Here is a 15,136-nt window from a genome sequence, read left to right as displayed (position 1 = left end):
TTAGGAATCCCTGTCGCTGTCGTCGCCGCCGTACATGTCCGCCAGCTTCTTGAACCGGGGTCCCCACTCGCTCAGGTAGTTGTAGTCCTGGTCGCCCTCGGTGGTCGCCGACTCCAGCGAGCTGAGGGACTCGGCCACGGAGCCGTTGCCCTCGTAGGCGTAGGTGGCCAGGGAGTCGTACGGCGGCGCCGTCGGGTCGCCGTCGTTGTCCTGGAGCCGCTGGTTGATGAAGTCCCTCACGTCCCCGTTGTGGTCCCGGATCGGGGGCGGCGCGGGCCGCCGGACCGCCGGCGGGTAGAAGGTCTCGGGCACGATGTCCCGCCGCTGCTTGCTCTCCTCGATGGCCTCCGGGTTGCGCAGCGTGCCGATATCAAAGGCCTGCGTGTCCTCCTCTCCGCCGCCTTCGTCGTTGTAGCTGACCACGTTGTCTCTGACATCCTCTTTGGAGATGATCAGAGGCTCCTTCTTCCTCTGTCTCCTCAGGGCCGCGAACAGCACCACGATCACTGCGGGACCAAAACAAAGCAAATAATACACTTTGGTGACTTTTAGCTGATGTTTCTTTGCTCCCTCTCCTTTTTGTTTTGCTTTCCAGAAGGCCAGTGCCTTTCCAGGGGGATTTGTTGATGTTGCACAAGTGTTCACTGATGTTCAGGGACTTTGTCTGACTTTGTAGAAACAGGCTGAGCTACCACAAAGATGCATTATGTATGTTCCCTCCTCAGGGCCGCGATGCTCGAGATCACAAAGGAATGCAGTTTAAGAGAAAAAACATTGTGCGCCAGAAACACAACTCCATGACTTTTGAGGAATAAAGTTTGGGTATTCACATTACAGGAGCACGACAGCAGGTAATGGATGGATTTAAACTACTGGAGTGCTCCTGTATTGTGAATACAATGTGGCACCAAGTGAATATCAGCAAGTTGACCTCAAACACATTGACTCTCTCACTGCTTAAGAAGGGTCATAGTGTATCGTGTTGAAAAGATTTCCCCCAAAAGTCACGGTATAGTTTGTAAAAAATCATAAAGAAGTCATGGCATGTCAAACGTTAAAAAAAAAGTCAAAGTATAGCATTTTGAAAAAAAGAATACGAGTACACACACACACGCACACACACACACACATAACAAAAAAGTATGTTAAAGTATGTTGAAAAATGTAAGAATAAGTCAATTTAGTACGTCGAAAAACTTTATAGGAAAGTATTTAGAAAAATACCCAAAACGTTTTAAAATGTTACAAAACAAATGTTGGAGGAAAAAAAAAACTGATGAAAAGTCATAGTATATAATGTCAAAAAAGTCATTAAATATATATGTAAAAAAAATAGCCATAAAAAAGTTATAGTAGAGCGCGTCAATAAAAGTAATTGGCAGTATGTCAAAAGAAAAGTCGTAAAATATCATGAGTCATAGAAAAGTCAAGCATGTCAAAAGATTGTAAAAGAAGTCACAGTACAGGATGTAGAAAGAAATCTTAAGTCAAAACACAAGTCACACTATAGTATATTGAAAAAAATAATTTGTCAAATGAAGTCCTGAAATTATCCCCCCCCCCCCCCCCTCCCTCTCCCTTCCTTAGCGCTCATTGAAGAGACTCAATGTGAAAGCTTTGAAAACTCTCCGGCCCTAAAGCCACTTTTTGTAACACATTTAATTTATTTTTTTCATCCGTAATTTAATTCAAACCTTTTACTCACAGTAGATATAAATTCCTCATAAGTGCTATTTCCTTTTTTTCTTTCTTTTTTTTTTATCCTGCAGTGGACCGTTTTCTCCCTCCTCTGATACGGCGTGATGAGGAACCACTGAAGCGTTTGAATCCGGTTCGGACCGAGCTTCTGCAGCTGCACCCGGCCGGCGGGAGCGATGGACCCGATTTAAAGGAGGGAACCGTGAACCCGCCTCTCCACCAACGTGCGCCACGTGCTCTTAAAGTACGACGCTTCAGGAAACCGTCAAATCAAATACTTCTGCAGCTCAAAAAGCTCAAATTGGAAGAAAAAAACCAAAATGTCTGCCGGTCAGTTGCCCCCGTACTCACTGAGCAGGATGATGACGCAAAGCAAAATGGCCACAAGGGCCCCCGTGCTGAGCCCCGCCCTCGCCGTCAGGGCCTCGGCGTTGCACAGCTTCATGTTGCCCTCGCGGTCGCAGCTGCACACGCGCACGGTGAGGGTGTTGGTGCTGCTCTGCATCGGGTACTCCCCGTCCGAGATGACCACCGGCACGTGGTAGATGCTCTGCTGCAGGCTGTTGTAGCTGTTCCTCCGCGTCAGGATCCAGGCCGTGTTGTCTGGAAACACACGGCGGGACGTCCGGTTACTACGCGATCCCAATTCATATTTCAATACACTCTCCGCTAAATTGCATTTGGCCTGTGAATGTGCTTTTCGTGCAGCAAACAAAATGAAGTGCAGCGCTAGATGGGGTTCCGTTTAACAGCAGGCAGGTGGAAGAGCCTCGTGGGAGCCATCTCTGCAAAGGGAATAACCACGAGAGCGCGCCTCACCTTTGTTGTCGCGGACGGAGAAGTTGGCCTTCCCGGAGGCCTCCTGCGCCAGGCTGAAGAAGAACCGGTGGCCCCCGACTGGAGTGTCGGGATCCGCGGCGCTCACGGTTTGTATCCTCTGAAGGAAAGAAAGAGGCGCGGTCAGAGAAGCAACGCGTGAAGCCGGGAAAGAAAAGAATCGGGCGGCTGCGGGCGCTTGTGTTCTCGCGGTATGTCGCCATATTTGGGGAATATAGCCGTCTACCCCCATTTAAGAACCACTGCTTAAGACTATATATATATATTTTGTTTACATTTATTTATCTAGCACTTTGCACTTTTACTGCTTCTTTTTGCACTTCTGGGCAGATGCTGAAGCTGCATTTCATTGCTTCAGAACTTAAGTACTTCTACTGTGTACTTTCCCTTTTACACAATTTACTCCTCGACATTTACTCATTAGCGTTAGCTCGTAGCTACCTGTCAGATTCGGATTATTGATAATGAACGTGATCAACTCATTCTGTATGGTGCATTATTAAGCCGCATGATGCCCAGCAGTACATAAAGGGCTTTAAGTGCGCGGGACTCGTTTTAGCAGCTGCTTACTTTATGCATCACTAGTTCTAATCGGATCATGTACAAATACATTAATCTGTATACTGTGTACTTTTACTTTTGGCGCTTTAAGTGCAATTTAATGCTCAAACGTGCTACTTTTTAGTAAATAAAAAGGAGCTCTTCTTCCACTGCTGCTGCTCCAATATCTAAGATCTCTTCCTGTTGCTTTGACTTCACAGTCTAACGAGTCGGAGCCGGGATCATCACACTCCTCATGAGCCACGATGCGCTTCCAACAGCAGCATGTGAGTCGGACCCAAGTGTGAACACACAAAATATGTGGCGCAATTTACACGTGAAACTGAAAGCGAAGACTCTCTAAAGTGTCAAAGTGTGTGTGTGTGTGTGTGTGTGTGTGTGTGTGTCCTTCCTTGCTGCATTGTGGGTTTCCAACTTGGAAGCATCGGCAGCAGAAGAACTGAAAAACATCTGTATGTGTGAGCGCTACATGCAACAAATGAAGTCTGTGGAGCAGCTGTTTCCTTTTGAACTGATGTGTTCTTGACTACTCGGAGGAGGAAACTCTTTTTATCCACCTGAGATGTTTGTGAGCATAATGCATAATTAATAATGCATAACGCTCCCGTCTACTGAGGTACTTCTTCCAGCTTAAAACACACACTGTCTGCTCATCACTGGCTGGAACAGGAAGTCGAGGGTAAACCGTGACGGCGGCGGCGGCGGCGGCACCAACCTGATTGGCCTTCGCGTTCTCGCACACGAACGTCTCGTAGCCGGTGGCGAACGCCGGCGCGTTGTCGTTGACGTCCAGCACTCTGACGTAGACGGGCGCGCGGCTGATCTGGCGCGGGTTGTCTGGGAAACACGGGGGAGATTTACACACGTCAATATTTGTGTGTGTGTGTTGTTGGTTGCCCGTTTCCTTGCACACAAGCAACGGCAACGTTGTTAGGCAACGGTGTAATTGGGATCTTCATAGCATTAAATACAAATGATATGTGACAAGTAAATTACTATATATATATATATATATATATATATATATATATATATATATATATATATATAAATATCACATGAAGCAGCACGGTTAAGGAGTAAACGACTCCTTCAGGCTCTACTTTTCTTCACACATTTGTAATATTACAATCCCAGGAAACATTAGGATTAAAAGCCCTTTTAATATTTGCCTGTTTTTTTTTCTACAGGAGACTTTTTAGCACTCTCCAAAAAAAAAAAAAAAAAAACGAACCAGAATTTATTCCCCATAAAAAATTAAAAAAATCCCCTTTGGCCCGGCGTGGTAACAGGAAGTTCACTTACTGAACTCGGTGGCGATGACGGAGATGTTGTGCCAGGCGTTCTCCTCTCGGTCCAGCTCCCGGAGGAGGAACACGGACCCGTTGCCCGCGTGCACGTTGAACATTCTGTCCATGTCCGTGCGCCGATCAATAGAGTACCTGCTCCACACACACACACACACACACACACACACACACAGATTGGCTTCTGGACTCGAGCACTCAGGCTGGGTGGTGTTCCCGGGGTGAGGGATACAGGGTGCAGTCATTTTTTGTTAGAAAATAGTCCCTTTTACTGTCTCGCCCACGTGTGATTAGCGAGGTTTCAGCGGGCGGGAGGCACTCAAAACAAGTCTGACAAAGCGTGATGGACTTGTCTGCACTCTGCCATTATTCCCTTTCTTTGCTATTCACACCACACAAGAAACGCATTAAGTAAAAAAAAATTTTTTTTTTTTTTATCAATCCAAAGCAGCGGTTTGCCCTGAGAAGAAAGGCCATCTTTGTTAAAGAGAACAACACTTTTATTTTGTACCTGCATAAATGAGCCAAACTCCAGGCGGTAATAAAGCGCTTCTCAACATGTTCATTCTGCTGTGAGGAGGGTCACTCTGCTCCAATCAGGAAAAACCCACACCGTATTTTCTCAATTACCCTTTTGTGTTATCCAACCAGGCAGATAGTTTTGGGGTTTGGACCTCTGACACATCTGCTGCCACGCAAACAAACCATTTTGTATTTAACACGAAACCAGCGGCGTCCCGCTGAGAGTTTAAATCTCATGTCCAGGAGGGCGGCGTTAAAGTTTCTCACACAAAAAAACACATAAATTACATAAATTTTAAGATAACGTTAAAAAAAGAAGAAAAAAATAGAATATATGTATATACAGATTCAGGAGGATGTCCTAGAAGTTGCCCTTGAGTTGTATTTAAACATCCAATCGGGGATCAAGTGTGAAGTAAAGCCCCGCCCACCACCTGCATCCACACCCAGGGATTGGATGCCGCCTCGGTCTTTACTCAAGTGACCATCTTCCTTTCTCCCACAACCGAACGCATTACAGCTGGAATCAAATGCAGAAGTGCAAATGTCTTGAACCCACGTGAAACACCTGCACGAGGAGAAAGAAGTAAAGCAGCAGCCATGAACATATACGGTCCCGTCCCATGGTGGGGATGGATGTGTGTGAGTGTCTGCATTCACACACAAACACACACGAGCCAACAGGTTATCCAGTCGTGTTGGTTTTTTTTCCCCCTCTGCTTCCCAGACTGCTGTGATACATCAGTGTGATTAATGGAGTAGCGGGCATCAGGAGGGCCGGCTGTAAGAGGGAGGAGACCCCCGAGGGGGCGACTGTGAACCCCGGCTCTCAAACGCACCGCCGCCCTCCTCCCCTCCATCCTCCCGCATCGACCATGTTTAGTGTCTCTATCTAAAACACTCCCTCCTCGTCTCCGCCGGTAACTCTAACCTCGTTAAATCTGCGTCGAGGCCGCGGGCTTTACTAATTGCTTTTCTAATATTCCCAATAATTCAGCCGGCGCCGGGCCCGCACCCCCCCCCCCCCCCCCCCCCCCCCCTGATTAACGACGGAGAGATGGCAGCGCGCCGCGTCCTGACCGGGCACCCAAAGTGCTGCTCTCAGCAGGCCGGGAGGACACGGAGGGTTGGGACGTATATATCCTCTTTCATGACCCGCCCGGCCGCCCGGCATTGCAGCAGCGGTGGGGTGTTTTTTTTTAGAAGATGTTCCTCGAGAGTCGGTATGAAGCCAGCAAAAGTGCTGATTCGGGGGATTTGCAGGTGAATGGAGTTGGAGTTTGACCTGGGAAATACGTGGATGCAACATAACGGAGACGTGGGCACAAAAAAGCGTAAGAAACACAAAGAAATATTGTTTAAAAAATGGTTGCATGGAACCCGGGAGACCAAATCACTCAAGACAATCTCCACTAAAGGTCCATTTAGCAGCTACTAATGATCTTGTGACCTTGTCACATGACCTTCAGAAGAGCTACGTCGTGGACCTGGAGGTCAAGATGAACTGTGAAGCTGAAATTCAGCCTAGTTTTAAACACAAATGTATTTTTCAAAACCATCAAAAAAAAAACTCACCGAGCACTTGTGTGTGTGTGTGTGTGTGTGTGTGTGTGCGGACAACCCGAAACCCCAAGGACGCAGCACACTTTGAATGCACATTCAATCGCTGCATTGTGCAATTTTCATGCCAAACTAATCAAAACTTCTCAATGCTTTTGCAAAAGTCTGCCCTTGGTAAACCGGAGACGGGAACACGGCGTTTAGAATACCGCCGCACGAAAAAAGCTTCATTCAAAACCGGGGCGAATAAAATAGTTAGCAGCTTTGTATTTATTTTTTACTCTAGGTTACTGTATCTTTCCCACTTCGGTCATACTATTAAACTCAAACACAATTCCTTTATTCAGGTTTTAAAAACCTTGAATAGCGTTCACGTTCCAGGGGCTTAATTGTCAGTAATATATATTTACCAGCGTCCTGGCTTGGGGGTTGACACTAACATCCCATAATAAATGCTCACGCATGCAGGCATCCTCACTGAGGGAAGTAGGCTTTTACATCCAGCCTCAACGTGCGGTGCCGAGCTCGTAAAGATAAGCGTCTCAGTGACTTCCTCATGCCAGGCGGCCCCCAGGCTCCCCGGCCCTCCTCTTCCTCCTCCTCCTCCTCCTCCGCTGCGTGGCTCTAAATGCCACGGGGTAGCTACCTCCTTGATGATGGGGCGATAAAAAGAGAATGATATCATATTTGACACCTGCAATAAAGTGGTGGAACTTCAACCTTGAGAGCCAACTCCCTTAGTGCGTCATAAAAAAAGAAGTCTTTGAGACGGAGTGGAAGCTGCAGCCATTACCCCCATTTTAATAGAACACTTGCATCCCTTTGAACCAAGTCCAGTCAGTGAACTTTGTTTTTTTTTAAACATTTTAGTAGTTGCCAGCATTTTGGTGCGTCCAACGGAACATTGTGTCCCTCTACTGAGGGCGCATTATGGATATTGATGCTGTTTATTATTCAAAACGAAGCACAAACATCCCCTTTTTCTACCCTTTCACTGCAGCTGGATCACAAATGCACAAGCTTCAGGTTTCAAGTCCAAAATTGAGACACCAGACGTGTGGACAGATTTCATAATCTGGCTCCGCCCCTCCTTATTGTGGGACCGGTAAAACCCGCTAGGAACACAGATGTGGCCCCTGAAGGCGGGACGGCGGGGGTTCAGTACCTAACGAGGCTTTTCTTGTCGTCCGGGTCGGACGCGCTGACGGAGCCGATGGCGGTGTTCCTGGCCGCGTCCTCTTTGACCTCCATGACGTAGCTGGCGCGCTCGAACACCGGCGGCTCGTCCACGTCCTCCACGGTGATCTTGACGGTGGCCTCGTCCCTGAAGGGCCCCGAGGAGTAGAAGCGCTGGTTGATGTGGGCGTTCTCCACCTGGATCCGGAGGCTGTACTGACGCTTCCTCTCAAAGTCCAGAGGCTGTGAAACACACAGAGAGATAGATGTGTGACGTGTGCGGCACAAAAAATCATTATTCCGAAAATATTCATCTTTCTGACTGCCCTTGAACGCATCATGTGCGATGGATGCTTCTGTACCCGTTTATTGTTTTATATATATATATATATATATAACTGGTTCCAGCTACATGCAGCACTTAATGGGAACCTGAAAAAAGATGTCGCGCAGCTGAACATGAAACGCTCTTGTAGAACCTCGCCAACGGGAACACGGCGCCGAGCATCTGGACCCGGGGAGCAGGAGTCCCTGACCGCGCCAAACCTCCGTTTGCTTAATGCGAGCTGACGGCGCGATGAACCGCGGTGACACGGACCTTTAAACGCACCGCGGCCGTTACATCTTTTCTTTTTGTTGCTGTTGTTTTTCCTCCCGCCCCCTTTGAATTAAAAAGAAGTTTCCGCAGTGACTTCTTGTTTGCCCCCTTAATATTGGCTTTAATAAAAAAGCCTCATTTGCATGCGGCAGCAAACGCTGTTCAGCTGTTGATTTTGTGAGAACTCGGATTGCAGGTCAGATTGTGATTTTTTTTTCTTTTCTTTTATGCATTAATAAACCGCCGATGGTCTAATGAGCGCGCGTGAAAGCGGCTCAGTGTCGTGTTCAAGGACACTAACAAGAGCGCTGATGGACACACACGGCTGCTGCAGGGATCAGACCTGAGATCAGACCTTAAAGGCCTTTTTTTATTACCGGCTGCCACCAGAACAATGGGGCCGCCGTGGCCTCTGGGTGGAGAACCGACGCTCCTTTTAGTTTTAACGAGGCAGGATGCAGAGGAGACACATAGTGTGTGTTCAGGTGATGCTTTCACTGTCTTGTATGGAGTCCTGTTGTTGCAGTTATTAAGCGTTAATGCTTCGCAGTGCACGTTTCTTATGTCTTCAGTCAGCTTCCTGTTTCCTTTTCCACCTGACTTCCTGATGGCTGACATCCGTACTTGTTGTTGTTGTTGTTGTTGTTCTAAATGAAGAGATCAGATTAGTGAATACGCAACAGGGAACGAGACTTTGAGACGTTGGCGTGACCTTTCATTTGACTGCATGACGGAAAAGTACGAATAGTTATGCAGAAGAAAAGAAAATGTCGTGAACATTTCTAGATTTGAGAGCAAAAGAATACAAATATAAAAAAGAACTGAAATGTGCAAAACGATATAGCATATCTGGTGTTACGCTGAAGGACTCATCTGTTCAGCACCGCAACATCTCTATGTAAATGATGTGAACCCAGCACCTAATATATATAGATGACAATCATAATGCATTCTGTGAAAGCGGTTGTTGTTGTTGTACATGTATGTATATTTAATAGAATGTATATTTATTCTCGACCTTTTCCCTTCTACCCATTTGTTAGCTTGAAAGGAAGCAGCTTTGTCGCGTCTCCACGTGTGATGGATCAGCTGGATCAGAGTGAGACTGTACTGTACAAATGAACGATGTAACGATATCTCCATCGTTTGGGGGGGAACGGCCTAAGAAAGTGGGAAAAATCCAGATGGAACGAGACGTTTTTTTCTTCTTCTTCTGAACCCGATGCGACTTCCTCCCAGGAAGTCGCATCGGGTTCAGAAGAAGAAGAAAAAAACGTCTCGTTCCATCTGGATTTTTCCTGCAAAAAGGCAATTATGCCCATCTTGCACTTAACGGTGGCATGATGGAGGCGATCAATGGGAGGCTGCAGAGCGTGAGCTTGATGAGGCGACTGCCGGGTTCTGTTGAGCACGTCAGAAACACGGCGCGCTTAAAACCACGGCCGCTGAAACACGGCGCGATGTTTCTGCTTTGGTCTCAGCCGAGGGGAAAAATGAACCTCGCTCAAAAACACGTGTACGGGGGGGGGGAAGTGTAAGTCTGAATCTAATAACTCCACATGTCCATCCGCTGGCTGCCGGAGCGTACAGACGTAACAAAGTTCCTCTCTCTCTCTCTCTCTCTCTCTCTCTCTCTCCCTCTCACAAGCATGACAGAGAAAAGTGAAGCAAAAACTATGTGAATGGAATTTCTTGCATCATTCTAGCACAAATATCATGATGTTGTTATCATGCCGTCTACACCTTAACCTTTAATCCATGCTGTGAATTTGGCTGCACTATAACACTTAAAACCCTTGTTGGTTTAATTCATACAGACTTGATATAATTACAGATAATGTTAAATTACAGCATGTTGTCCTTTCAAGATTTTTATGAAATCAAACCTCTTGTCTGTGGGGATTATTATTATTTTTTTTCCAACCATTCCACGCTCTAATTACCTCTGTTTAGAATAGTTTCCCCTGATAGTGAAGGAGTCCGCCAGCACTCAAATTGCCTTCATCCACTTAAAGGGATTCACTGGTGTCGTGCTGCTCTGCAACAAAGGTTTTCAACTGGCAAAACACAGGACACCTACTGGGATTGCTTATCACAAAATATGTCGACAAAACACATTTCGGGATTTGCAGCGAATCCGATTTAAACGTTGCAGAAAAGGAAAAGGAGGAGCTGCCGTGAGCTGTGAGGATGAAGAGCTGCAACAACCTCCAACTCTCCTGCTGTCATGTACAACTAAAACCTCTTAGCAGCTATTAGCATTGTCAAGATATACAGAGGCTAGCTCATCGCCATGTTGAGAGCTGTGTGGAGGCAATCCCTCAATCTTTGATTTGCTCTGAATCCTGGATGGAGACCTTTTAATGATAATAACTTGAATCTATTATCTTTATTCAGAGGCCTAAATAAACTCGACATGTCTTCCGAGTCCCCGGGAGGCGGAGCTACACCCTCCCTCTCACGGCCCCGCCCCCCAACACGGCCCCCAATCAAGAGAGCCGCTGACCTTCCTCAGCACGATGACGCCCTCCTGCGTGCTCCGGTTGGTGGTGACGTCGAACATCCCGGGGCCGTCGCTCCCGATGATCCGGTAGTCCATCTCCGCGTTCTCGCCGATGTCGGCGTCCAGGGCCCGGATCAGTCCCACGGCCGACCCGAGCTCGATGGACTCGGGCACCCTGAAGTCGTAGAGGGCTGAGGAGGGTGAGGAGGGGAGAGAAAAGTGGGATTATATTCGAGATTTTGGCATTTGATGAAGGAACCGCAGAGGTCAAGGCTCAAGATGCGATCCTTTGACGATTTATTTCATCACAATTAAAAGTAGAGAAGCGTTAAAGCCCTAAAATGCACCCGGGATTAATGCTACGAAGACAAAGAGGCCCTGACAACCGGTCGTACATCTCCACCTCTTTTATGACCTTGTTAGTGGGGCGTGAGAATACAAGTCAGGTGGAGGGTGAGTCAGAGCCAATCAGAAAGCAGCACCGGGGTTTGGGGGGGGCGTTTGTAGATCAGCTGTTTGGAGCAGCCATCCCAAACATATTTCACTTCCAAAAAAAACAGATGTTTTGGCCTTTCACGGCAAGTCGCTACAAGCGCTATTGACTCTCTACTCAGGAGTTTAGGGTGGAACATAAATTTCGGGCCAATTTTTGCTGCACATAAATTAATTGCTTTCTTCTTCTTCTTCTTTCTTTCTTTCCGCAAGATGATTTCCTGGTTTGAGTCGGGCAAATTGATGGCTGCCTGTCGACCGCAGCTGCATCTCGTATGCTTAAATAAATAGCTGGACCGCGGGAGGAGGGGGGGGGGTGATATACACACAGCCTGCAGAGACAAACAGCACTGACACACTAATAAAACATGCTGACAGTGTTTTGGCAACGCCTGAGTCGGCAGGTCTCGGTGACGCTGACACTTTGCCTCCACACACACACACACACACACACACACACACACACACACACACACACACACTGAAAGCGACGCACTAGGAGAAGGTTTCCGTAGGCTAACAGGTATTTAGCAATGGGTGGAAAAGAAGAGGCATCACTCCGGCAGACAACAATGATATCGCTTCCTGACACTCCACCTCCTCTGGGTGTCCCATTACAATATCTCTTCCTCTTTCTCCTTCTTTTTAAGCTCCCCCTCCCTCCCTCCCCCCTCACTCCCTCCATCACAGGCTGTCTTTCTGTCGCCTGCATCACTCTTCTTTCTTCCTCTATCTTCCCCTCCTGTCACCTCCTCCATCCCTGTCCTATCCGTCTCCCTCCCCTCCTCGCACTGTTCATTCGTTGGTGGAGAGATGACAGCGTCTGGCTCCCTTCTCTCTCTCTCTCTCTCTCCCCCAAAAGAGGGAGGAGGGAGTTCTGCGCGTCGCCCACTGTACTGCACCGCCGCCACCGAGGGGGGAAAAACACAACGACGCCAGTAATCTGTCAATCTGATCTGGCTGCCGTTTGCCAGATGCCCGAGAGAGGAAGTGAGACGGGGGGAGAGTAAGGGAGACAATGTGTGAGACTGAAAAGTGAGTACAGAAGAGGAGGATTGACGAGTGACAAAAAGAAAAGAAAACGCACCAAGGACGGTCGGCGCACTAAATTGAGAACATGGGCTTTACGGAGTAAAAGGCAGCAGAAGAAAGACTTAATAGAGTCGGATAGACAAAGAGAGAGGGAGAGAGCAGGGGAGATAAAACACCAGTGAATGTACTCTCTTTATTTAATAGGGATTACGGGGCTGATCTGATGCACTTTGCAGGACCCTCCGCTCCGTCATATGGCTCTATATTTAATTATTCCCTGCCTTTAAGAGGCCCGCCTCAGTCGCACAAAACCCAGAAATCGCCGCAATAATCCAAATTCATTTTCCAAACCGACACCAGATGGGGGGGGGGTGCTTTATGTGTGTGTGTGTGTGTGTGTACTCACTCTTTGTGAAGCGCGGCGGGTTGTCGTTGACGTCGGAGAGCGCGATGCTGACCGTGGTGGTGCCGGAGAGCCCGCCCTTCTGCCCGGCCATGTCTTTGGCCTGGATCACCACCTGGTAGTGCTCCTTGAGTTCCCGGTCCATGCCGGGCAGCGCCGTCTTGATCAGGCCTGCAGGGGGGAAACGCACTGATTTAAGAGGTGGGAGTTTTATTTTAATAAAAAGAAAGAAAGAAAGAAAGAAAGCCCATCTGGTTATTTTATTTCACCGCCTCGTCAAGTGTGTTCACACAGCCAAAAATCACAAGGGCTCTTCCACAATCTGTGGACTCACAAGAATCTTGTTGTGTTTCAGGATGAACAAAGGTGTTTTTTTCTTCTTCTTTTAAGATGAAGTCGGTTAAGATCAAAATTAATCAGCGGATATTTTAGTATTTAGTGGATAGTTTACGTCCTCTGTTAAGCCCCAAAAAAGCCATAAATCCTCTTGTTCCAGCTCTCAGAACGTGGGATTGTGCTGCTTTTATTCGCTTTGTGTGCGACAGTAAAGCGAATATCTGAAGGTCAGACATGAAGGTCAAACACAACCTGTGGCTCCGGGATTATTATTTTTTTATAGACAAAATGATTAATAGACCAATCTAGAAGACTGATCGATGATAAAGAGAAATAATCATTAGCCGCGGTCCTAAAAGATGTTGTCAATGTTTAATTGACGGTGTTTAATCTGACCTTGATGAAAACTTTTAAACACTTTTGTGTTTATTCGGCCAGACGGACTCTTGAGAAGCTTGTTTGTCCGTTTTACTCGTCGGTTCCCTGAACGCGCCGTGCTCAGCACCTCGTCGACCCTCAACTGCAGCCGAGTGTCTAAACTACTGGAAAACTAAAGTGTTTTCATGTTTTGATCTATGGTCAAACTAAATATATATAACTGGCAATCTTAATATATGCAGTTTATCAGTTATTTTACAAATTAGAAATGGTTTTGAAAGTCATTCACTCTTAAATGGCATTACAGTTGATTCATCTTTATTATTTATTATAGTGAGTAAGTAGCACCGCTACAGTTCACAATCCGACCACAAGGGGCAAACGGCAGCAAAGTGCATCCAGATGTGCTGTAAATAGAATGCATGTTCAATAAGAACAGCAGGTTGCACAGTGCATGCAGCTGTAATGATAGCGGTGCACGGTAACCGTAATATGTGCAAACGATTCATATGATATGATTATTCAGTGTATCTGAGTTTGTTGAGACAATAAAAATGTGCAATTCTTGCAAAAGTCTTTGATTCCAGATCACAGCATTGCTTCTTCCTCCGGGGCCTTCATTTGGTATTTTGGAGAGATTTCTTGACCATTATGGTAAAATAATGTTCCATTTTGAAAGAAATCTGTGCAACAAATGGTATCACCTGCAAAATTGCTGCAACATCTGAGACAAAATAGTTCAAGGGGAACGGCCATCATGCAGACCTCTTTCAGAATGTTAGGAGCCCTTGAAAACTTTCACACTTTTCTGATTTATGACTATAGAAACACTTTTGCACACACACACACACACACACACACACACACACACTGCTGAGCTGCATCTGAAATGAATGTAAATGATTTAATCTGTCCCGGCTTTCAGATGATGTAATCCACTTCTGTGTCGACCTGCCACCCCGCCTGTGCCCATAAACAAGACAGAAGCGGGTCCGCGTGGCTCTCTCCGGGTTTTTGAAAATGAGATCAGTCGTCGGCCGCAGTGCGACCCCTCTGAGCGGATGCAGCTGTGTGATCCCAATAAGCATCCTCGGTGTGAGCGGAGCCAATAAATATGACGTGCGGCTCCGACGCTCATCTTTAAAAACCGTGCCGGTTTGTGTACAACCTTCTCAAAAGTCAAACCCCGCCGGATGACATAACCTTTTCCACAGGTGGACTACGCAGATCTCAAAGATCACTGTATCACCTGGAATTGTCCTAAAATAAGCCTCAGCTGTATTGAATTAATGATATTTCTTTTTTTTTTGGACTCATGCATCGACAGGGCAGATAATTAAACCACCAGGAACATTATATTGCTGAAAGGTCAGTCCTCTCCGGGACCAGCATGGTGGCGTCTGCGTCCTTGTGATTTCAATTGAAGTGGACCAGAGGGCCCTAAAAGCCGCGGCGTGTCCCTTTAAGTTGCCTCCAGATGCATTCGGCATCATTGATCTCCTCTTTGGAATTAAGACTCCGCTAACGTTCCCGCCTTTTTCAAGCGGTTTGCTCTCGCTCCTCCGATCTCGTCAGATCTCTCCGGTTTCGGAGTCGGGACGGAGAGACTGAGTGAAACGGTAATTGGCAGCGCATTCAAAAAGGTGCGCTCCATCTCCCACCAGAGCCGGTTCTTAAATCCTGTCTGCTATTACACGTTTTAATTTGAAGAGGGAGGCAGAGAATAAAGATGA

General features: G+C 47.0%; 1 protein-coding gene across 1 annotated transcript in view; it reads right to left on the bottom strand.

The window, feature by feature from the left end:
• Positions 1-15,136, bottom strand: part of LOC306750629 (cadherin-6-like) — a gene marked incomplete at both ends in the record, with an annotated part of 28,987 nt that continues 13,851 nt past the window's right edge. Inside the window, 8 exons of the mRNA XM_079234092.1 lie at positions 1-506; positions 2,050-2,301; positions 2,518-2,635; positions 3,812-3,933; positions 4,402-4,538; positions 7,651-7,904; positions 10,766-10,953; positions 12,693-12,860. Of these exons, the coding sequence (XP_079090218.1) occupies positions 1-506; positions 2,050-2,301; positions 2,518-2,635; positions 3,812-3,933; positions 4,402-4,538; positions 7,651-7,904; positions 10,766-10,953; positions 12,693-12,860 (1,745 nt within the window). The remainder of the gene's footprint in view (positions 507-2,049; positions 2,302-2,517; positions 2,636-3,811; positions 3,934-4,401; positions 4,539-7,650; positions 7,905-10,765; positions 10,954-12,692; positions 12,861-15,136) is intronic.

The sequence above is a fragment of the Taurulus bubalis genome (genome assembly GCF_910589615.1).
Source record: "Taurulus bubalis genome assembly, chromosome: 18".
Classification (NCBI taxonomy): domain Eukaryota; kingdom Metazoa; phylum Chordata; class Actinopteri; order Perciformes; family Cottidae; genus Taurulus; species Taurulus bubalis.
The sequence above is the reverse complement of the archived record's forward strand: the minus strand, read 5'-3'. Positions and strand labels throughout refer to the sequence as shown.